Source organism: Bubalus kerabau, chromosome 5 (assembly GCF_029407905.1).
Source record: "Bubalus kerabau isolate K-KA32 ecotype Philippines breed swamp buffalo chromosome 5, PCC_UOA_SB_1v2, whole genome shotgun sequence".
Classification (NCBI taxonomy): domain Eukaryota; kingdom Metazoa; phylum Chordata; class Mammalia; order Artiodactyla; family Bovidae; genus Bubalus; species Bubalus kerabau.
In genome coordinates, this window is record NC_073628.1 from 86895877 (window position 1) to 86919974 (window position 24098).

General features: G+C 38.3%; 1 protein-coding gene and 1 pseudogene across 5 annotated transcripts in view; one reads left to right on the plus strand and one right to left on the minus strand.

The window, feature by feature from the left end:
* Nucleotides 1-24098, minus strand: part of EFCAB2 (EF-hand calcium binding domain 2) — a 108972-nt gene that overhangs the window by 61905 nt on the left and 22969 nt on the right. For 3 of the 5 annotated variants that reach the window (XR_008714866.1, XM_055582084.1, XM_055582085.1), the window contains exon 2: nt 5425-5509. Coding sequence is in view for 4 of the 5 variants with exons in the window: in XM_055582084.1 (XP_055438059.1) it covers nt 5425-5509 (85 nt within the window). In the remaining variant the exon portion in view is untranslated. Of the gene's footprint in view, nt 1-5424; nt 5510-14260; nt 14656-24098 lie in introns of those variants that run through there. The other 2 variants (XM_055582088.1, XM_055582087.1) reach the window with 2 other exon arrangements.
* LOC129653498 (B-cell CLL/lymphoma 7 protein family member C-like) lies at nt 16364-17108 on the plus strand (annotated as a pseudogene).

Sequence of the window (24098 nt, forward strand, 5' to 3'; positions counted from 1 at the left end):
ATACCACTGAACTATACACTTAAAAGAGCTTTCCTAGGGGCTCAGACAGTAAAGAATCTGCCTGCAATGAGGGAGACCTGAGTTTGATCCCTGGGTGGGGAAGATCCCCTGGAGAAGGGAATGGCAACCCACTTCCCACTCCAGTATTCTTGCCTGGAGAATTCCATGGACAGAGGAGCCTGATGGGCTACAGTCCATGGGGTCGCAAAAAGTCAGACATGACTGAGCGACTTAACACACACCCACACACACTTAAAAATGGTTAAAATGGTAAATTTTGTTACATATATTTATCAAAATAAAAAATACACACACATATATACACATCTGTACTTGCATGGACTATCTCTGGAAGTATGAGAAAATTATAATGAATCTTGCCTTTAGAAAGGGGAACTAGAGAGCCAAGTTAAAGTCTACCTATCACTATATATTCTTTGTACCTTTAGAATTTTACCTTATATATCATCTAGTCAAAAATTTAATTTTCAGTCATGCTTTTGATTGAAATCTGAACACAGAGCAGGAAAATGTATGTAAGTCAAAACGTATAATGGTCTATGTTTGTATGAGGCAAAATAAAAATCCCCCTAATTGATACTATTAAAAACCTGCCATGATGTTTTTCAAGATGCAACCTTCAAAAACTATTTTACAAGGAAAATAAAACAAACTGCTTCAGAACTGAAAAGATCAAAACAGAACACAGATATATGTAAAATGTTCTTAGGAGAATACAATATAACATTGCTAATCCAGATTAAATAGAGGAAAAACAAGTCTAAATTATTTACTTAAGAATATAGAGTAGAATAATAATACGAGCTAATATTGTTCTGAGCTGTAAATACCAAGCTAATTTGTCCTGAGTTAGTATTGTTCTAAGAGCTTTAGAAATGTCCACTGACAGCAGCGGCTCTGAAACTCGGTGGTCTCGGAAACTTTTACACTCTTAAACTTACTCAGACCACCAAGGGCTTTTGTTTATGTGAGTTATATTTAATATTAAAAATTAAACCTCAAAGTTTAAAAATGTTTATTATCCATCCAGTTCAGTTCAGTTACTCAGTCACATCCAATTCTTTGTGACCCCATGGACTGCAGCACATCAGGCTTCCCTGTCTGTCACCAGCTCCCTGAACTTGCTCAAACTCATGTCCATCAAGTCCAAACTCATGTCCATGAAGTCAGTGATACCATCCAACCATTTCATCCTCTGTCGTCCCCTTCTCCTCCCACCTTCAATCTTTCCCAGCATCAGGGTCTTCTCCAATGAGTCAGTTGTTCAAATCAGGTGGCCAAAGTATTAGAGTTTCAGCTTCAGCATTGGTCCTTCCAATGAATATTCAGGACTGATTTCCTTTAAGATTGACTAGTTTGATCTCCTTGCTGTCAAATTCATAGAAATAACAATAAACTCATTATATGTGCTCAGTGGCTTCAGTTGTGTCTGACTCTTTGGGACCCCATGGACTGTAGCCCACCAGATTCCTCTGTCCTTGGGATTCCCCCAGTAAGAATACTAAGTGGGTTGCCATTTCCTCCTCCAGGGGATCTTCCCAACCCAGGGACTGAACCTGCTTTTCCTGCACTGCAGGTGGATTCTTCATTGCTGAGCCACTGGGGAAGTCCCATATTTGCTTACATAAATATTTCTTGTGTGTGAAAAATTAACTATATTTTCCAAAACAAAAAATAAATTTAATTAGAAGAATGGTAGTGCTGTACATGTCTGCTTTAACGTCTGGCTTAACAGAAGACAGCTGGATTCTCCTATCTGGCTCTGCCTTCAATCTGTTGCAATATCACACATGCAGCTTTTGAAAAAACTCCAATATACACTTGTGAAAAATGAGAATGAAAATAGCAAATACTGTCTCAGATTTATTACGAGAATAGCTTTGATTTCACAGACTCCTGAAAGAATCCTAGGGATACACAGGATTCTCCAAACCATTTTGAGACCTACTAATTTACATTAGTCCTATGTGGCAAATGTAAAAACTGAGGCACAGAAAGAGTAAATAAGTTACTCTTATTTAAATAAGAGTAAACAAGTTACCCTTCGATCCCTGGGTTGGGAAGATCCTCTGGAGAAGGAAATGGCAACCCACTACAGTATTCTTGCCTGGAAAATTCTATGGACAGAGGAGCCTTTTAGGCTATGGTCCATGGGGTCACAAAGAGTTGGACACAACTGAGTGATTTCACTTTCACTTTCAAATAAGTTAGAGTGAGTAAATAAGTAATAAGTAAATACGTTAGAGTGACAATGCTAGGAATGAACTCAGAAGGTCTGATTCCAGTCCCCAGGTTGTCCCTCAGAGCCACGAGGAAAGCAGCAGGAGCTCATTTAATAATGTTTTACACATGATGAAAAAAGACAAAACCCCACTGGCTGCCTGGCACTCACAATACCACACCTCCACTCCACCTAAAGTAATAACATTTCAAATTAAAGTTTTCAATTCATGCAAAGAGCACATGAGTAGGCAGAAAACAGTCAAAAAGCCCAGTAAGTATCTCAGGGAACAACTCTCTCTTCCAAACCAAGCTATTTCGACTGTCTCTGGAACTCTTACTCCATTCAGACACCTCTTAATTCAATCTACCCAGAATACTTCCTTCAATTCTTTTTTTTTTTAATGTTTAAAGTCTTTATTGAATTTGTTACTATATTGCTTGTTTTTATATTTTCTTTTCTATCAGATAGTAAAACATACTACATAAATTGAGAGCAATTAATATAGGAATGTCCTAGTATGGCTTCCTTGGTGGTTCAGACGGTAAAGAATCTGCCTGCAATGCAGGACACCAGGGTTCGATCTCTAGGTTAGAAGATCCCCTGGAGAAGGGAATGGCAACCCACTCCAGAATTCCATGGACAGAGGAGCCTGGTGGGCTACAATCCATGGGGTCGCAGAGTTGAACATGACTAACACTTTCACTACTTGTCCTAGTGTATGATCGTGAGGTAAGGCAATAGGTCAGAATACATAGCCCAAATCAGACCCAATTATACAAAATGTAGCTGGAGAAGGCAATGGCACCCCACTCCAGTACTTTTGCCTGGAAAATCCCATGGATGGAAGAGCCTGGTAGGCTGCAGTCCATGGCGTCGCTAAGAGTCGGACACGACTGAGCGTCTTCACTTTCACTTTTCACTTTCATGCATTGGAGAAGGAAATGGCAACCCACTCCAGTGTTCTTGCCTGGAGAATCCCAGGGACGGGGGAGCCTGGTGGGCTGCTGTCTATGGGGTCGCACAGAATCGGACACGACTGAAGTGACTTAGCAGCAGCATATTATAAAATGAATCTAATAATTCAAGAGATAAATAAATGGAATGGTTTAGTAATTTGGAAAACGTGAGCCTATTTAGACCTTCACTTTTAACCATAAGCCAAAATAAATTCTAGCAAGATTAACTGTTTTTACAAATAGAAGAGCCTGCTAAAGCTAGGAAAAGCAGGACCAGACTTTATTTTAGCACTACATCCCCTGAGCCTCTTCCAGGGCTGAGGCACAGCTGCCCCAAACAGAAGAAACTAATCTGAGTTTTGACTGTGTCGTTATCCTGTTATTCCATCTTTGGCAAGTCACTTTGCTTCCTGGCTGATTTATAAAAAGCAGATAGTAATGATACTGGCAGCATGAGAATGCTCACTGTAAACTTTAAAGTGCTATACAAATTAGCAGAAGGAATAAAGACTAGAAACTGCATTCATCCATGTTGCTACCCCTCGGATATTTCAATGCTAAAAACTATGCCAATTTTCCTGGTAACTTTCTTTCTTTTATAAAGTAGACAATTTAAGTAAGAACATACACTTTCCCGCTGGGTCTCAGTACAATTATTTTAATTCTGAGTGGGAAGAAAGACGCATCCCATAAGCATGTTTGGGTGTGTGCGTGTGCGCTCAGTTGTGTCCAACTCTTTGTGACCCCCTGGACTGTACCTGCCAGGCTCCTCTGTCCATGGGATTTCCCAGGCACAAATACTGGGGTGTGTTGCCATTTCCTTTTCCAGGGGATCTTCCCATCCCAGGGATAGAACCCCGTGGTTCTTTACTAGCTGAGCCACCAGGGAAGCCCATGAGCATTGCTTGCATGCGTGCTCTGTCGCTTTAGTTGTGTCTGATTCTCTGTAATCCCATGGACTGCGGCCCACCAGGCTCCTCTGTCCAACGGATTCTCCAGGCAAGAATACTGGAGTGGGCTGTCAGGCCCTCCTCATAAGCATGTTTATGTCCCCTGAATTGGCTCTTTTACCAAAAAATGGCGGGCATCACTGCTCTAAGGGAATTGGGAGATTTTCTCTTTACTGCTACTTTTTGGAAGCCTCCCCTCAAAGCAGAAGACTATCCTGTGAAGTCCGTGAAGGGTGGGGTGGAGGGGAGGAGGGTGGAGGCAGGTGTCTTGGAACCAATACCTTGTGGATACTGAGGGATGACTGTAGTTACAATCGGTCATATTCATATTGTTCATTCAGTCTAGCTCAAATTTAAAGCATTTAGTCCTCTGACCAGTCTGGAAGTGATGGGACTGGTTTATAAGCATCAAATGCTTCTTGCCAAAACCATTTAAAAATCATTTCCCACTGTTTTGTTGGCCTCCATCACTCTTGAGATTGTGATCCCATCAAATATTTCTCAATCAGTTTGGCCTCCTGGAAGGATGATTACATTATCTTTCTTTGATGTACATGTGTGGCACAGATTGTACAACATGCATAATCTCCTCTATCTTTTGCCTCTTTTTTTCTAACTATTCTTTGTCTCCTGTCGTCTATTCTAAATCTACCAGTATTCGTGTTTTTTTCTCATCTTTTTATGTTCTTTTGTTTTGGTTCTTTTTGTTATTTTACTTGAGGTGTGTATCATGTTTGAGAATTATTAATCCTTCTCTGTAATATCCTATTTATGCTTGATAATACATATCTATGGGTTTTGGTTTTGTTTTGTTTTTTTGCCACACTGCACTGCTTGTGGGACTTCAATTCCCCGTCCAGGAAATGAACCCAGACCATGGCAGTGAAAGTTCAGAATTCTAACCACTAGGCCACCAGTGAATGCCCCATATCTGTGTATTCTAAAAGTAAATTCTGTTCATTCACTCAACAAATATTTACTGAGTGCCAACTGTGTGTCCAGCACTAAAGCTATAGTATACAAGTTTGTCTCATTCACAGAATTTAGTCTATAGATTAGAATAGGCAATGTGGATATATAGTCTTTCCACTAGATTATGAAGAATAAGAAACAGTACTAATACAAAACAGCAGCTAGAAAAGACCTTTTGCCAAGCACAGAAACATAAATACTTTAGCATAATAAATTCAAAGAATGTAGAAAGAGAAATGAACCATCTTCTACTTCACGAGTTGTATCAGCAATTTAGAATTAGAAGGAAACATCTCCAAACCTCACATCCACTGTATTATTTGACTCATGGTCAAACACTTCAAAAGCTTCTTTGATTTTTTTGTGAAATTCTGCTACAGCTACCTCTGCAAAAGAAAAAGTAAATAAAAATTATTTTACTCTAATTTTAAATTCAAAACAAAAAAATTCAACAACTAGACATTATTAATAAGGAAGAACATGCAGCATGCTTCCCTGGTATTCTTTTTTGGCAGGGAGGGGAGTTATGCAGGAGAACGTCTTTATTCTTAGGAGAGGCATGCTGAAGTCTTTAAGAGTGAAACGTTACAAAATCTGCAATTTACTTCACCCCTCCCCTTCCCAATATTCTTTTTGTTTGTTTGTTTGTTTAATTCTTAGTTTTATTTTTAAATTTATTTATTTAATTACTTTATTTATTTGGCTGTGTTTGGGCTTAGTTGTGGCATATGAACTACCATTCATTCTACTATTTCACTCAGATGCTCTATTTTTCCAGGTTGCAACATAACCTTCAATTGTGAAAACTATCAAAGGGATGTAACAATTTATTGATATTTATTAATTTATTATAATAACATGGTGGCAAACTTCTAGTTTGATAAACAAATAAATGTTATCTCATTATTTAAATGCACAGTTCCTTGCTTACAAGTAAATCTGAATAGTGATCCTTAATGCTTGTTTATCACCTCTGTTTTCTGTTTTGAATTGTCTGTTCAGGTTCTCTGCTCATCCCTACTGGGATCTTCCATTTTTTTTCTTAACAATTTGTATGAGCTCTTTAAATAATAAAGACTTACTGAAATTCTTACTTAATTCTTACTGAAAGAATTACTGAAAATAATTTTAAGAAGTATTGAAAACAATATTCCAGGTCAGTTGTTTGCATTTGCTTCCCTAAAATGAAAACAGTTCCACCTCCCTTTTGATCATCAAAATCACACAAGATTATTGAAGACAAAAAAAGAGAAGTTGAGATCAAGTAAACATTACTTCAAATCCTAACATGCAGAGTTAACTACTCTTAATGTTGCCCTCTAATCTAATGTTTCACTCAACAGTAAATTGTGAGCATCTTTTCATTCTCAAAAAAATATTTATTACATTATCATTTTTAGTGGCTTATAATCCATTATAGAACTTTATCATAGTTTATTAAACCAGCTCCCTAACTGTAGACATTTAGGTAGTTTCTAAATGTTTTTGTTGTTAAATATATTAATTTTTGAGTGAACCATTCTGCCCAATTCATCTTTGTGCATTTGTCGTCTTATCTCACTGAAATACGGTAAGTTGAATGCAGGTGAATTTGTGTTATATAGTGGGAACGTTCTTACTAGTTCTAATAGTAACTTGGGAAAAATCTCACTGGTTATAATACTGTCATTACACAAAGCTGATATTTGCTTTTTAAATTTAAGATTACCTTTTAAAAGTATGTTATTTTTAATTTTTATTTTAGTCACATCTGTTGAGATTTCTTATCCTTTAAAGTTTAGAAAGATAGCCTTTGAAAGAACCACCAAAAGAGGGAGAAAATTATCCTTTTTCTACAGGTTTGGTAAACTCAATTCTATTTTCTTCTACAATTTAAATATATACTTTTTAATCCATCTGAAAGTTATTTTGGCACGATTCAAAGTGAAAGATTAACTTCTAATCTGATTTTAACGATTTTTAATTTACTAAGCACTTGAACTCTTTCCTCCTACTTTACAATGTGTTATAGTCCTTTATGTGATGGAGACTACTTCCATTGTCTATTCTACTGATTCCATTCTGAACTGTATTTCTACTGTTATGGCATTACCATCCCATTTCACTTATTAATATTATCACTGTTCCTGGTCTTCGTCTTAGGAATATTCATTAATATACTCACCAGTGTAAGTCTTCCAAATGAAATTTAGAAATTCAAATAAAATTTAGAAATTCCAAATAAAACACCATTGGGATTGCTACTGCAATGAAGCTATCCACTGAGAAAGAATGAACATTTTAAAATAGTTTTCACATCTAAGAGATCTATATTAGCTATATAGCCCTTTTTATATCTCTAAATTGAAGGTTATACATTATGGCTTTCCTCATACGAGCCACACACAAATTCTCCAAGATTGTGCCTCAGTATTTTATGGATTTTGTGGATATTGTGAAGGAATCTTTTTGGAAACCTTGAAATTTCTAGAAGTAGAGGTAAATATTAATTTTTTAAAAATTTGCTATTGATCTTATACCCATCTATTTCCCAAAACTTTTTATAATCCCTCTTCAGTTGGTTACTTTGTATTTTCTGATAATTCATTTGGTCTCTTCTTTCCAAAATGCATACTTTTTTATTTCTCCTTCATGATTTAGGACACTGGCCAGAACTACCAAAACAAATTGAATTCATAATATGATAATGATAATCTTTGCTCTTTAAAAACATTATTTGATAGATTAGAATACTAGTCCTTTACCAGTAAATACAATGCTGATTTGTGTTCTGAAATAGGTATTATTAACAAGTCTAAAGCAGTATTCTTCCATTCCTATGCCCAATTTTATATTAACAACAATTACTAACTTTTAACAACCTCTAGTTAATATTGATGCAAAGAACTCACTCATTGGAAAAGATCCTGATGCTGGGAAAGATTGAAGGCAGGAAGAGAAGGGGATGACAGAGGATGAGATGGTTGCATGGCATCACCGACTCGTTGGACATGGGTTTGAGCAAGCTCCGGGAGTTGGTGACGGACAGGGAAGCCTGGCATGCTGCAGTCCATGGGGTTGCAAACAGTCAGACACAACTGAGCAACTGAACTGAACTGAAGTTTTCTAAAATGGGTTCTGTTTCATACTCATTCCTCAATGTGTTTCTCAGTAAAAGGCTTCAATGATCAAAAATGCCTGAGAAAGGCATTTAAAGGGTGTGTTTTTGACAAAAATAGACTCACAATATTACGTTCTCCTCTTGGGGATTAATCATGCATATTAGCATATTAAAGTCTTTGAGATGTTCTAAAGAAATTAATGCAACATTTTCCAAATTTACTTGATCATGAAATCTCCTTTTTCCAATCGTCATCTGTCAGGAATAAATAATGCTTTAATCGACATTTGGAACTTCTGTAACTCAGGAATCCTCACCCAATGGACACAGGTATGATGTGAAAGGATTACAAGAGCATCCAAAAACACTGATCCTCTCATCTCTCAGTGTGGCCAGATCAAAGTTAGATCTGGCAAAGTTAGGCAGCTGAAAGAATCTATTTCAGCGATTCCTGGCAGGAGGCTCAAAGCAGAACAGGCTCTGACGGCAAGCCCCTTGGTCTACACAGGTAGCAAGCACAACAAATACAAAAGCAAGCAGGGCTCCATGCTTGCCATGAAAGTGATCTACCTCATACCCTCCTATTTCAGAAAACAGAAATCAAATGCACCACTGCTCACCATGGACAAATGGACAAAGAACCCATGGAGCTAGTAGAGTAGTTCATGTTCCACATGCCCAAGGAACACAGTGTTGGGACTGAGGGGTCTTGTGGCTCTAAGAAACAGCCCATAATCTTTATCTTCATATACGCTAGCTAATTCTACCCTTCCATGGATGATACGAACTTTCAGTAGCAGCCAAGCTTGCTGCCTGGCTCTAACAACACATAACATGTTATATAAATTAAATCTACACCACAGTTTTTAAATAATGATATGAGGAAGTTCAACTAGATTAAATAACCATTTACAGGGACTTCCCTGGTGGTCAGCTGCAGGGGCCCGGGTGTCATTCCTGGTGTAGGGAACTAGACTCCACATGCTGCAACTAAGACCAGGAGTAGCCAAATAAATAAATAAAAATAAATATATTTTTTTAAAAACATTTGTATTACATCACAAAATTTTCAATTGTATTTTTCAATTAAAGGGTGTGTTTGACAAAAACAGACTCACAGATACAGAGAGCAAACTACTAACTAGTGGTTATCAGTGGGGAAAGGAGTGAGGGGTGAAATAGGAGAATGAGATTGAAAGACACAAACTACTATATATAAAATAAATAAGCACCAGTCAGAATGGCCACCATCAAAAAGTCTACAAACAGTAAATGCTGGAGAGGGTGTGGAGAAAAGGGAACCCTTTTACGTTGTTGGCGGGAATGTAAATTGGTACCACCACTGTGGAAAACAATACAGAGGTTTCCTAGAAAACTAAAAATAGAGGTACCTCATGACCCAGCAATCTCACCCCTGGGCATATACCCAGAGAAAATCACAATTGGAACAGATACATGCACCCCAACGTTCATGGCAGAACCATTTACAATAGCCAAGGCATGGAAACAATCCAAGTGCCCATCAACAGACAATTGGCTTAAGGAGATGTGATATATATATACACAATGGAATATTGCTCAGCCATAATAAAAAAAAAAACAAAAATGAAATAATGCCATTTGCCACATGGATGGACCTAGAGATTGTCATATGGAGTTAAGTAAGTCAGACAGAGAAAGACAAATACCATATGATATCGCTTATATGTGGAATCTAAAAAAAGGGTACAGGGCTTCCCTGGGGGTCTAGTGGTTAAGAATACACCTGCCAATTCAGGGAACATGGGTTCAATCCCTAATCCGGGAAGATCTCACAGGCTGTGGAGCAACTAAACCCATGTGCCGCAACTATTGAACCCATATGCAGCAACTACTGAAGCCCACATGCCTAGAGCCTGTGGTCCACAACAAGAGAGGCCACCACAATGAGAAGCCGGCACACCTCAACAAGGAGTAGCCCACGCTTGCCACAACTAGAAAGCCTGAGCCCACGTGCAGCAATGAAGACCTCCTCCTCCCCCTAAGTCGCTTCAGTCGTGTCCGACTCTGTGCAACCCCATAGATGGAAGCCCACCAGGCTCCTCTGTCCTTGGGATTCTCCAGGCAAGAACACTGGAGTCGGTTGCCATTTCCTTCTCCAATGCATGAAAGTGAAAAGTGAAAGGGAAGTCGCTCAGTCGTGTCTGACTCTTTGCGACCCCATGGACTGCAGCCTACCAGGCTCCTTCATCCATGGGATTTTCCAGGCAAGAGTACTGGAGTGGGGTGCCATTGCCTTCTCCGAATGAAGACCTAGCACAGCCAAATAAATAAATAATTAAAAAAAAATAAAAATAAAAATGTTAAAAGGGTACAAATGAACTTATCTACAAAACAGAAATAGTGTTACAGATGTAGAAAACAAATTTAGGCTTCCCTGTGGCTCAGTAGTAAAGACTCCGCCTGCCAATGCAGGAGACATGGGTTCGATCCCTGGTCTGGGAAGATCTCACATGCCCCAGAGCAGCTAAGACTGTGCACCACAAGCCTGTGCTCTAGAGCCTGGGAACCACAACTACTGAGCCAACAGGTACAACTACCAAAGCCCGAGAGCCCCAGAGCCTTTTCTCTAGAAGAGAAGCCACCGCAATGATAAGCCTGAGCACTGCAACAAAGAGTAGTCCCTGCTGGCCACAACTAGAGAAAAATCTGAGCAGCAGCAACGACCCAGCACAGCCAAAAATATATAAATAAAAAATTTTAAAAAGAAAAACTATGGTCACCATCGGGTAAGAGGGGGAAAGACAAGTTGAGAAATTGGGATTGACATATACACAGTACTATATGTAAAATAGATAACTAACTGTATACCACAGGAAACTCTACTCAATACTGTACAATGGCCTATATGGGAAAATGATCTAAAAAAGAGTGGGTATATGTAGATGGATAACTGATTCACTTTGCTGTACAGAAGAAACTAATTTACAGTATTGTAAGTCAACTATACACCAATAAAAATTATAAACAAATAAATAGGATATATTATATAGCACAGGGAAATATGTCATTATTTTATAATAACATTAAATAGAATATAATCTATAAATACTGAATCACTATGTTGTACACCTGAAATGAAATGAATATAACATTGTAAATCAACTACAGTTCAATTTAAAAAGGATGAGTTTTTGAAATTATAATTTCAATTATTTTAAATTTTTTAATGGCTGAGAAAAATGCTTTCACATTTTTATATAAAGTTTCTCACTGGTAATAAACTATCTAAAATTGAGGATCTTATACTTTAAAATTTGATCAGGAATTGAAAAAAGTCATCCCTCAGAATCCATGGGGAGAGTGGTTCCAGGACCTGCAGATACCAAAATCTGAGGACACTCAAGTCCTTAATATAAAATACCGTAATATTTGCATATAACCTACATGTATCCTCCCATACAGGCTAAATCATCTTTAGATTACTTATAATATCTAATACAATGTAATGCTACATAAATAGCTGCTGGCATGGCAAACTGAAGTTTGAATCTGAAACTGAAAGCTTAGTATTGTAAACAACTCTCTACCCACCACCTGTATCAAACTATTATTAATGTTTTGCCATTTTTTTCTTCTTTCCTAAATCCCTGTCTCTAATTACAGACATTACAATTATTCATCCCTAAATACTTCAACATGCATCTCCTAAAAATAAGGACATTCTTCTACATAATCCCAATATAATTATATCGTTAAAATTCATAAAAATTCACTAAGAATATCTAATATCTATTCAACATACAAATTTCCAAATTGTATCATAATGTCTTTTTTACAGTTACTTTTTCAACCTACACTCTAATTAAAGTTTATGTCATACATTTGGTTTTAAAATTTTTTGGTCTCTTTTAATCTAAAACAGTCTTTCATTCTCTCCTGGTCTCCTGTCCCCCAATGAAATTAGCTTGTGGAAGAGACCAGGCTATGCAATGTCTTATAAAATGGCCTAACTTCTGGACTTGTCTGATAGCGTTCTTATTTCACCCTGAAACTACTACTCCGTGAAGTTTCATTCCTTCAGACATACCACCTGCTAATCCTTCTCACTACTGTGCTCTCCTGATTCTCTGATCACTTTCCTCCAAATTTATCAAGCCAACCAATTTAATTTCCAACAACCCATCCTCACAGTTCTATTTGATCATCAACACCTTTTGATTCTAATTATTAAATACTTTCAAAATCAGTCTCCCTCTTCCATTTCCACTGCCACAGTTTAAGTCTAGACTTTCATTGCTTCTGGCCTGGATTAATGCAGTCACTTCCTGTCTTTTTGCCTTTAGTCTCCTTTCCCTCCATTTCCATTCCATCCTTCAAACCATAGTCCACATTTTGCTAGGATTATCTGTCTAAGACAAAAATTTGTTCATATGACTTCCTGGTTTAAAATCTTTAGATGATTCCCAAGTTCTTTCAAAAAAATAAAAAGCATTCGAGCTCCTAAATCACGTCTACAAACTAGCCCTTCCTTATCTCAAAAATGTCATTTCTCAATACTTTTTCATACAGATTCTCCACCTTGGAAATCTTTGTAGTTTTTCAATTATTATGCTTTTTCATTGTCATTATGATTGATAGTCCCCTGTATGAAACAGTCCTCTCCTTTTTCTGGATAATTCCTACTTATCATTCAAGACAGTTTAAGAGTAACACACTTTTCTTTCATCTTCTTTTTGAATTAGGTACCTTCCTGTGTAATCATGTAGCACCCATGGATATCTCTATTATAATATTATATCAAACTGTATTGTATTCAGTGGTTAACTAGTCTCCCCTTCCACATTTATAAACACCTTGAGAACAAATTTGACACTGCCTGGAACATACTAAATTCTCAATAAATGCTTACTAAACAGTTAATAATTATATATGAGACAATCCATGTCCCATTTGGATATGACAACTCATAATTTCCCTTTTTGATGTTTTGTTGGGTATTGTTAACAGAATTATATTTATTTCCTTCATATAGCAAAACTGGGGAATGCCTAATTGTTTTTTTATGTCACAGAAAAATTTGTATAGCAAGGGAACTATCTTTTGGGTAAGAAACTGGCAAGGAAAGAATTAAGTTACTATTAAAAAATGACAGTAAAATGTAGTGGTTAACAAATTCAGCAATATATTAAAAGGATTAAACATCAAGACCAAATGAAATTTATTCCAGAGACACAAGACCGTCAATTAGAGTTACATACTACATTCATAGAATGAAGGCAGAAAAGCCACATGATTAGGATAATTGATATAGAAAAAGCATTTGACAAAATTCAACATCCTTTCATGATAATAATTTTCTGAAAACTAGGAACAGAAGCAAACTTCTTCAACATGATAAGGGCCTATATGAAAAAGCCACAGCTAATATCATTTTTAGTGCTGAAAAACAAAGCTTTTCCTGTAAGATCAGGAATAAGATAAAAAGGCCTCCTTTACCACTTTCCAATATAGTACTGGATGTTCTAGTCAGTTAATCTGGGCAAGAAAGAGAAATAAAAGGCATCCAAGTTGAAAAGAAAGAAGTACACTCATTTCTGTTCATAGATAACAATCTTATTATGTAGAAATTCTCAGTTTAAGAAAAAAAGGAAATCTGACAGAGCAAATAAATACATTCAGCAAAGTTGCAGGATATAAAATCAACACACAAAAATCAGTCACATTTCAACATAATAAAAACAAACAATCTGAAAATGAATTTTTTAAATTCCATTTGTAATATCACAAAAATATCAATCAAACAAAGATACATAAGTTGGATGTCATCAAAATTAAAATTTTTGTGAAATCAAAGGACACTACTAAGAGAGTGAAAAAACAACCCACAGAATGGGAGAAAAATTTGCAAAGCACATATCTGATAGGGATTAATATTCAGAATATATAAAGAACTCCTACAACTAAACAACAACAGAAAAACCAACCCAATTTAAAAAGATGAAAAAATTTGAATAGACATGTCTCAAAAGAAGTTATACAAACGGCTAATTAGTACCTGAAAAGATGTTCAACGTCACTAGTCACTCAGTTCGGTTCAGTTCAGTCGCTCAGTATTGTCTGACTCTTTCTCAGCTTTCTTCACAGTCCAACTCTCACATCCATACATGACCACAGGAAAAACCATAGCCTTGACTAGACGGACCTTTGTTGGCAAAGTAATGTCTCTGCTTTTCAATGTGCTATCTAGGTTGGTCATAACTTTCCTTCCAAGGAGTAAGTGTCTTTTATTTCATGGCTGCAGTCACCATCTGCAGTGATTTTGGAGCCCAAAAAATAAAGTCTCACACTGTTTCCACTGTTTCCCCATCTATTTCCCATGAAGTGATGGGACCAGATGCCATGATCTTTGTTTTCTGAATGTTGAGCTTTAAGCCAACTTTTTCACTCTCCACTTTCACCTTCATCAAGAGGCTTTTGAGTTCCTCTTCACTTTCTGCCAGAAGGGTGGTGTCATCTGCATATCTGAGGTGATTGAGATTTCTCCCGGCAATCTTGATTCCAGCCTGTGCTTCTTCCAGCCCAGCATTTCTTATGATGTACTCTGCATGTAAGTTAAATAAGCAGGGTGACAATATACAGCCTTGAAGTACTCCTTTTCCTATTTGGAACCAGTCTGTTGTTTCATGTCCAGTTCTAACTGTTGCTTCCTGACCTGCATATAGGTTTCTCAAGAGGCAGGTCAAGTGGTCTGGTATTCCCATCCCTTTCAGAATTTTCCACAGTTTATTGTGATCCACACAGTCAAAGGCTTTGGCATAGTCAATAAAGCAGAAATAGATGTTTTTCTGGAACTCTCTTGCTTTTTCGATGATCCAGCAGATGTTGGCAATTTGATCTCTGGTTCCTCTGCCTTTTCTAAAACCAGCTTGAACATCTGGAAGTTCATGGGCACATATTGCTGAAGCCTGGCTTGGGGAATTTTGAGCATTACTTTACTAGCGTGTGAGATGAGTGCAATTGTGCAGCAGTTTGAGAATTCTTTGGCATTGCCTTTCTTTGGGATTGGAATGAAACTGACCTTTTCCAGTCCTGTGGCCACTGCTGAGTTTTCCAAATTCACTAGTCATTCAGATCAGATCAGTTGGTCAGTCGTGTCCGACTCTGCGATCCCATGGATCGCAACACGCCAGGCCTCCCTGTCCATCACCAACTCCCGGAGTTCACTCAGACTCACGTCCATCGAGTCAGTGATGCCATCCAGCCATCTCATCCTCTGTCGTCCCCTTCTCCTCCTGCCCCCAATCCCTCCCAGCATCAGAGTCTTTTCCAATGAGTCAACTCTTCTCATGAGGTGGCCAAAGTACTGGAGTTTCAGCTTTAGCATCATTCCTTCCAAAGAAATCCCAGGGCTGATCTCCTTCAGAATGGACTGGTTGGATCTCCTTGCAGTCCAAGGGACTCTCAAGAGTCTTCTCCAACACCACAGTTCAAAAGCATCAATTCTTCGGCGCTCAGCCTTCTTCCCAGTCCAACTCTCACATCCATACATGACCACAGGAAAAACCATAGCCTTGACTAGACGAACTAGTCATTAGGATATCTATTATAAAAATAGGAAATAACAAGTCTTGGTGAAGATATGGAAAAATTGGAACAGTTGTACATTACTGATGGAAATATAAAATGGTTCAACTGTTGTGGAAAACAGTATGGTACTTCTTCAGATAATCAAAACCTAATAACCATAAAACCAAGCAGTTCCACTTTTGGGTATACACTCAAAATAATTGAAAACAGGGTCTCAAGTATTTGCAGACCAGTGTTCACAGCAGCATTATTCACAGTAGCCAAAAGGTGGAATCAACCCGAATATCCATTGACAGGTGGATACATAAATGAAAGTGGCATATATATACAGTGGAATAGCATTCAGTCTTAAAAAGGAACAAAACTATGAAACTATGACACGTGCTACAACATGGATGAACTCTGAAGATGTTATATGCTAAGTGATATAAGCCAGACACAGAAGGACAAATATTGTATGATTTCAAACACATGAGGGACGCAGAATAGTCAAACTCATAAAAACAGAAAGTAGAATGGTGGTTGCCAGGAGCTGGGAAGAATTTGTCAGGAGATAAGAGGAATAGGCAGTATGGCTGGCCGGACCCTGTGGGCCGAGACCTGGAGCCAGGCCAAGGATGACATCAAGAAGGTAATGGTGACCATTGAGAAGGTCCGGAGATGGGAGAAGTGCTGGGTGACTGTGGGTGACACTTCCCTTCGTATCTTCAAGTGGGTGCCATCAGTGGACTCCCCAGGAGGAGGAGCGCTGGAGGGCAGGTGGAGGGGCGGAGAGATCCCAAGGCCGGGAGCAGAGGGGCAGAGGCGCCAGTCCCCGAGGGGGCAGCCCTCTCATCCTGCTGGATCTCAATGATGAGAACAGTAACCAGAGTTACTCAGTCTTCCATTCAGAAGGCTCCCTGCAGAAGGGCATGGAGCCCAGCCCTGGGGGCACCCCCCAGCCCAGCCGCCCTGTGTCACCTGCTGGACCACCAGAAGGAGTCCCAGAGGATGCTCAGCCCCCACAGGTGGACCAGGAGAGAGATCCTGGGGGCATACCTGCGGGCAGCATGGATGAACCCCCTATGTTGACTAAGGAGGAGCCTGTTCCAGAATTGCTGGAGGCTGAGCAGGATTCTAAAGAACAAGGACAAGATCATGGAACATGTGAAGTGAAGTCTGCTGTGCCGATGATATCAACAATAATGTCAAAGAAACATGGAAGATTGATGGAGGAGATGGAGAAACTTCTCAGAGTGTGGATACAGGATCAGCATCAGTGTCGAATCCTGCTCAGCTTAATGCTGATTCAAGAGAAAGCTAAAAAGCCTTTATGAAGGCTTGGAGAAGAAACAGGGCAAAGAATCAGAGGGTGCATCTCTAATGCCAGCCATGGTACAAGGCTACAGTCAACCTTCACAATGGAAAAGTGGCGAGGTCACGCCTGCAAATATGGTAGCTGCCTGGGAACTTCCTGAAACCCTTGGAGAAATTATTGTACTGTACTAATGACTTCCCTGGTGGCTCAGATGGTAAGCGTCTGTCTACAATGCGGGAGACCCAGGTTCAATCCCTGGGTTGGGAAGATCCCTTGGAGAAGGAAATGGCAATCCACTCCAGTACTATTGCCTGGAAAATCCCATGGACAGAGGAGCCTGGTAGGGGTCGCAAAGAGTCGGACACAATTGAGCAACTTCACGTTCAAGAGGAATAGGAAGCTAATGTCTAGTGGGTACAAAGTTTTTGTTTGGGATGATTAAAAGTTCTGATAACGGAGAGGGTGATAGTTGCAGAGCACTGTGAATGTTCTTTGTTGTTGCTGTTCACTCAGTCATGTGTGACTTTTGTGACCCCCACGGACTGTGGCACACCAGGCTTCCCTGCCCTTCACTATCTCCCGGAGTGTGCTCAAACTCACGTCCACTGAGTCAATGATGCCATCCAACCATCTCATCCTCTTTCGCCCCCTTCTCCTCCTGCCTTCAATCTTTCCCAGCATCAGGGTCTTTTCCAGTGAGTCGGCTCTTTGCATCAGGTGGCCAAAGTATTGGAGCTTCAGCATCAGTCCTTCCAGTGAATATTCAGGGTTGATTTCCTTTAGGATTTCCTTTAGGTTTGATCTCCTTGCTGTCCAAGGGACGCTCAAGAGTCTCCTCCAGCAGCAATGTCACTGAATTGTGCATTTTTAAAAGGTTAGAATGGTTTTTAAAAAATCCTAAAAATTGAAGTTCAAAAAAAAGAATCAACCATTCTAATGACACTGTTCTAAAACTTGCTGGTAATGGGTGCACATACCTATGAATATATTAAAAACTGAACTGTGTATCTTGAAAAAGTGAACTAGATGGTATGTGAATTATATCTCAATAAAGCTTCTATTTAAAAAAATGGAAGGGATATTATAATTCTTACACTCATAGGTAAGATAATTATGTAAGTAAACATTCCTCTTATTCTAATGACTAATTTTTTTTAAAGTTACTAAAATATTTTTAAAACGCTAATTAATGCAATTTTTAACATGTTTGTGAAACATGCAGTCCTTCTCAATCTGAACTCTTATTTCCTCTTCTTGTATCTTGCATTAGCTGTCTTAGTCTATTGGCCTAAGATATTGGGCTGCTGTAACAAAGTATCACAGACCAGGTAGTTTATAAATAACAGAAACTTATTTTTCACAGTTCTGGAGGCTGAAATTCTAAGACCAGGATGTCAGTATGATTCAGTGAGGGCTCTCTTTCAGGTTACAGACTTCTCATTGTATTTTCACATAGTGGAAGATGGTAGGGACCTCTGCACGATCTTTTTTATTAGGGCAGTAATCCCATTCATGAGGGCTACATCCTCATGACCTAATCATTTGCCAAAGATTCCACCTACCAATAACATGACTTTTGGGAGTTAGGATTTCAACATATGGTCTGGTGCTCAAAAATGCAGACCACAGCCCTATTACTTACTGTATCTTGTGAAAGGGTGTGGCTAGATAGGACATTCTTGCCTTGTTCCTGATCTTAGTGGGAAAGCCTCAAATTTCTCACCATTAAGTCTGATGTTAACTTTAGGTTTTTGTAGATGCTCTTTCTCAAGTGGAGGAAGTTCCCTCTATTCCTACTCTACTAGGAACTAGTAATTTTTCTTTTTTACTCTGTTGATGAGATGAGTTACATTAAATGACTTTTGAATGTTGAAGCAGTCTTGCATTCCTGGGATAAATCCTACTTGTTTGCAGCATATAATTGTTTTTATATATTATTGGATATATATGTATTAGAAGCACTTAATATGGATCAGGCAATAATCTAAATTCTTTACACATTTTAACAAATGTAATCAAGCTGGAATCAAGATTGCTGGGAGAAATATCAACAACTTCAGATATGCAGATAATACCACTCTAAGGGCAGAAAGTGAAGAGGAACTAAAGAGGCTCTTGATGAGAGTGAAAGAGGAGAGTGAAAAGGGTGGCTTAAAATTCAACATTCAAAAAACTAAGATCATGGCATTTGGTCCCATCACTTCATGGCAAATAGACAGGGAAATAGTGGAAACAGCGACAGATTTCATCTTCTTTGGCTCCAAAATCACTGCGGATGGTAACTGCAGCTACGAAATTAAAAGACACTTAGCTCCTTGGAAGAAAAGCTCTGACAAACCTACACAGTATATTAAAAAGTACAGACATCACTTTGCCAACAAAGGTCCATATGATTAAAGCTATGGTTTTTCCAGTAGTCATGTACGGATGTAAGAGTTGGACCATAAAAAAGGCTGAGCACCAAAGAACTGATGTTTTCAAACTATGGTACTGGAGAAGACTCTTGGGAGTCCCTTGGACAGCAAGGCGATCAAACCAATCAATCCTAAAGGAAATCAACACTGAATACTCATTAGAAGGACTGATGTTGAAGCTGAAGCTTCAATACTTTGCCACCTGATGTGAAAAGTCAACTCATTAGAAAAGACCCTGATGTTGGGAAAGACTGAAAGCGACAGAGGATGAGATGGTTGGATAGCATCACTGATTCAATGGACATGAACTTGAGCAAATTCCAGGAGATGGTGAGGGATAGCAAGGCCTGGGGTGCTGCAGTCCATGGGGTCACAAAGAGTCAAACACAGTTTAGTGACTCAACAACAACAACAAATCATTAACCAGACTTACACGTGTGTACTTGCTAAGTCACTTCAGTCATGTCTGACTCTTTGCAACTCCATGTACTATAGCCCACCAGGCTCTTCTGTCCATGGGGATGCTCCAGGCAAGAATGCTGGAGTGGGTTGCCATGCCCTTCTCCAGGAACCAAACTTATCAGGATGATGCCATTATTTTTTTACTGTAACAAAATATATATAACATGAAGATTTCCACAGCCATTTTTAAGTATACATACAGTTTAGTGATATTAAGTACATTTATATTAGTATGCAGCTATCATCATTGTCTATCTCCAGAACTTTGTGCTATATATGCATTAGATGGGCTTCCTAAGTGGCTCAGTGGTAAACAATCTGCCTGCCAATGCAGGAGCTGCAGAAGAAGTGGGTTCAATCCCTGGGTCCGAAAGATCTCCTTGAGAAGGAAATGGCAACCCGCTCCAGTATTCTTGCCTGGGAAACCCCATAGACAGAGGAGCCTGGTGGGCTATATAGTCCATGGGGTCGAAAAGAGTCAGACACAACTTAGCGACTGAGAATGTATGCACATGTATTAGATACTAATTACTATGATTAAATCTGAGCTTAAATAAGTTTCTATTTCAAAATATTGTATCACAGGATCAAGACTATTCAAACTGATGAGACTAACATGAATGAAGTCTTATGGAGAAAAACAATTTAAAACCTTCGACGAGTCTATTATTTAAATAGATTAAAATAAGGCAAGGTTGATTTTTTTCATGCAATTATTCTGGCAGACTCCAACAGTCATAACTGGTGGCTGAGAATGCTACCTGAAGAGTAAACCCAGAGCTCAAGATGAAAATAGCAACTATTGTACAGGCTGCCTATGGTATTTCAAAACTAGTAAGAAAAGCAAATCTTTAATAAAGAAGCATGCATGCATGCTCAGTAGCTCAGTCCTGTCCGACTCTTTGTGACTCCATGGACTGTAGCCTGCCAGATTCCTCTGTCCATGGAATTTTCCAAGCAAGAATACTGGAGTAGGTTGCCATTTCCTTCTCCAGGGGACTCTTCCTGAGCCAGGGATCTAACCTATGTCTCTTGGGTCTCCTGCATTATCAGGAGGATTCCTTTCTACTGTGGCACCTGCAAAGCCCCTGGATAGAATAGACACAACAGTAATAAATACACTTCGGCCTAATTCAGATGTCTTGTTGGTTATAAAATGAAAGCGCACATCACGGGGCAACTAAGCCTGAGCACCACAACTACTGAGCTGGTGCTCTGGAGCCTGCTAGCTGCAACTACTGAGGCCCGAGCACCTAGAGAAGCCTGTGCTCCTCAACAAGAGACGCCACCACAAAGAGAAGCCTGAGACTGCAACTAAAGAGTATCCCCTGCTCAGAGCAACTTGAGAAAGCCCGTGCGCAGCAACAATGGCCCAGCACAGCCAAAAATAAAATAGATAAAATTTTACAAAATAATAAAGGGCATACATATTTTAGACAATAAATCAAGTTTAACAATTCTAACACTCCTTCTGAATACTACTATCAAAGGTTCCAGGTAGTTAAGCCAATCAAGAAGCTAAAACCAAACTAAAGCATCACTTTCCCCTCTTGCCCTTTAGTATCCCTGACTTCTTTTGTTTATTTAGATTCTTCATCTTCAAAATACAAAAAGCCAGATTGTGTATATCATTGCCAAAATATAAGATCCAGTCTCATAATATTTGGCTAAAATACTGTGGCAACAAGTCAGAAAGCTATATTAACCTATTTACATGCTAACAGCCTAATGGAAGCTTTAAAAAGTTTTTACTGTTGTCAGAAAATAATATAAACTATTTAAATTAAAATGAAAGTACAAGAATATGTCTTTGCAACAATGGATGTGAATGTATGCCAAAAATATTAATATTTGGCAACTTATACTGATTAAGTCAGTATTTCAAAACAACAATTAAAATAATGCCTGATGGAAAGACAACTTTTATCAGGAAAAAATCTTGAGGATTAGAATATAACAAATAAGATACTTGAGGAAATAATTATGTCTTAAGAAAGAAACAGACCTTTTTTAACCTAAAAGTATATTAAAATGGAATGTAATGTGATCAAATGTGCTATCACTAATTTTTAAAATGATTTTGGTAATCAAAGTACTTCTCTCTATGAATTCGTGTGTATATAACATTATTGTAAGTTGGTACAAGTTTAAGTTGGTCCAGTATATCTTCATTAGCTATTAACATACAGATTATGATTTTATGCAAATTTTTGAGAAATTTCCAAAACGTTTGGCTGATGACATATTTAGGTCAGTAGAGAAAAAAAAAGACAATTGAAAACCTCAGAATCAAGAACTGAAAGAAAATTTAGAAGTCATTTAGCCCTCTCAACTAATAAGAAAATTCCCTCTGAAATGTGCTTATGTGGTTGTGGATCAAGGTTTGGTTTATTGTCCTCCACAATGTGACTGATCACTCATTTTTGTTTTTGTTTTTAAGAAGCAGTGCACTTAAAAAGGTGACCAAGACCACCATTAAAAATGGTGAAAAATATGTTCACATAGGTCTTAAAAAAAAGGAATCCATACTCAGTCCTCATTCACAAGGCATAAAGTTTCAATTAAATTTAACTCTTTATTAGTCATATCAATAGAAAAGTAAAGTCATAATTCATAAATGTGACAAATGTGCTCTGGAAATAATAAATCTCTTGCTACAGAATATGTTTAAACTATAACTTTAACATATATGAATAAATGCTTGGGAATTCCTTGACAGTTCAATGGCGAGGACGGGGCACGTTCACTGCTGTGGCCTGGATTTGATCCCTGGTAAGAACTAAAATGCCTCAAGCTGCACGGTGCAGCTTTAAAAAAAAATGCTTGGTTGATAATCCAAGTAATTCCACTTACTTAATTCATGGTTACATCTAATTCAACATCAAAAATGTTATCTCAAAAATCAAGTAAAGCTAAAACATAATATGCACGTTTTCAGCAAAGTAGAGGTCTTTTTGTGACGCTTGGGAAAAATATTAGCAATAACATTTAATTTCACAGAAATGTCACATTCAGCAGGTGTTCTAAAAAATGTTACTTTTTATAGCATGCTCACTTAGCAAAATATGGAATGACCATATGTGAAAATGAGCACTTTCATAAAACGGTCAGATGGTGAAATAATATCAGAAATACTAGTTAACAAGCACATTTTTTAAGTGTAATTAATTAATTTATTTTAATTGGAGGCTAATTACTTTACAATATTGTGGTGGTTTTTGCCATACATTGACATGAATCAGCCACGGTGTACAGGTGTTCCCCCATACTGAATCCCCCACCCTATCCCTCCAGGTTGTCCCAGAGCACCAACTTTGAGTGGCCTGCTTCATGCATTGAACTTGCACTGGTCATCTATTTCACATATGGTAATATACATGTTTCGGTGCTAGTCTCTCATATCGTCCCACCCTCGCCTTCTCCCAGAGTCCAAAAGTCTGTTCTTTACATCTGTGTCTTTTTTGCTGTCTTGAATATAGGGTCATCATTACTGTCTTTCTAAATTTCATATATATGTGTTAATATACTGTATCGGTGTTTCTCTTTCTGACTTACTTCACTGTGTATAATAGGCTCCAGTTTCATTCACCTCATTAGAACTAACTCAAAGGTGTTCTTTTTTATAGCTGAGTAACATTCTATTGTGTTTATGTACCACAACTTCCTTATTCATTCGTCTGCCGATGAACATCTAGGTTGTTTCCATGTCCTGGCTATTGTAAACAGTGCTGCAATGAACACTGGGGTACATGTGTCTCTTTCAACTCTGGTTTCCTCAGTGTGTATGCCCAGTAGTGGGATTGCTGGGTTGTATGGCAGTATGGTTGTAAGCCTTTGACTGTGTGGATCACAATAAACTGCGGAAAATTCTGATAAGAGATGGGAATACCAGACCACCTGACCTGCCTCTTGAGAAACCTATATGCAGGTCAGGAAGCAAAGGAGAAAAGGAAAGATATAAGCATCTAAATGCAGAGTTCCAAAGAATAGCAAGAAGAGATAAGAAAGCCTTCTTCAGCGATCAATGCAAAGAAATAGAGGAAAACAACAGAATGGGAAAGACTAGAGATCTCTTCAAGAAAATTAGAGATACCAAGGGAACATTTCATGCAAAGATGGGCTCGATAAAGGAC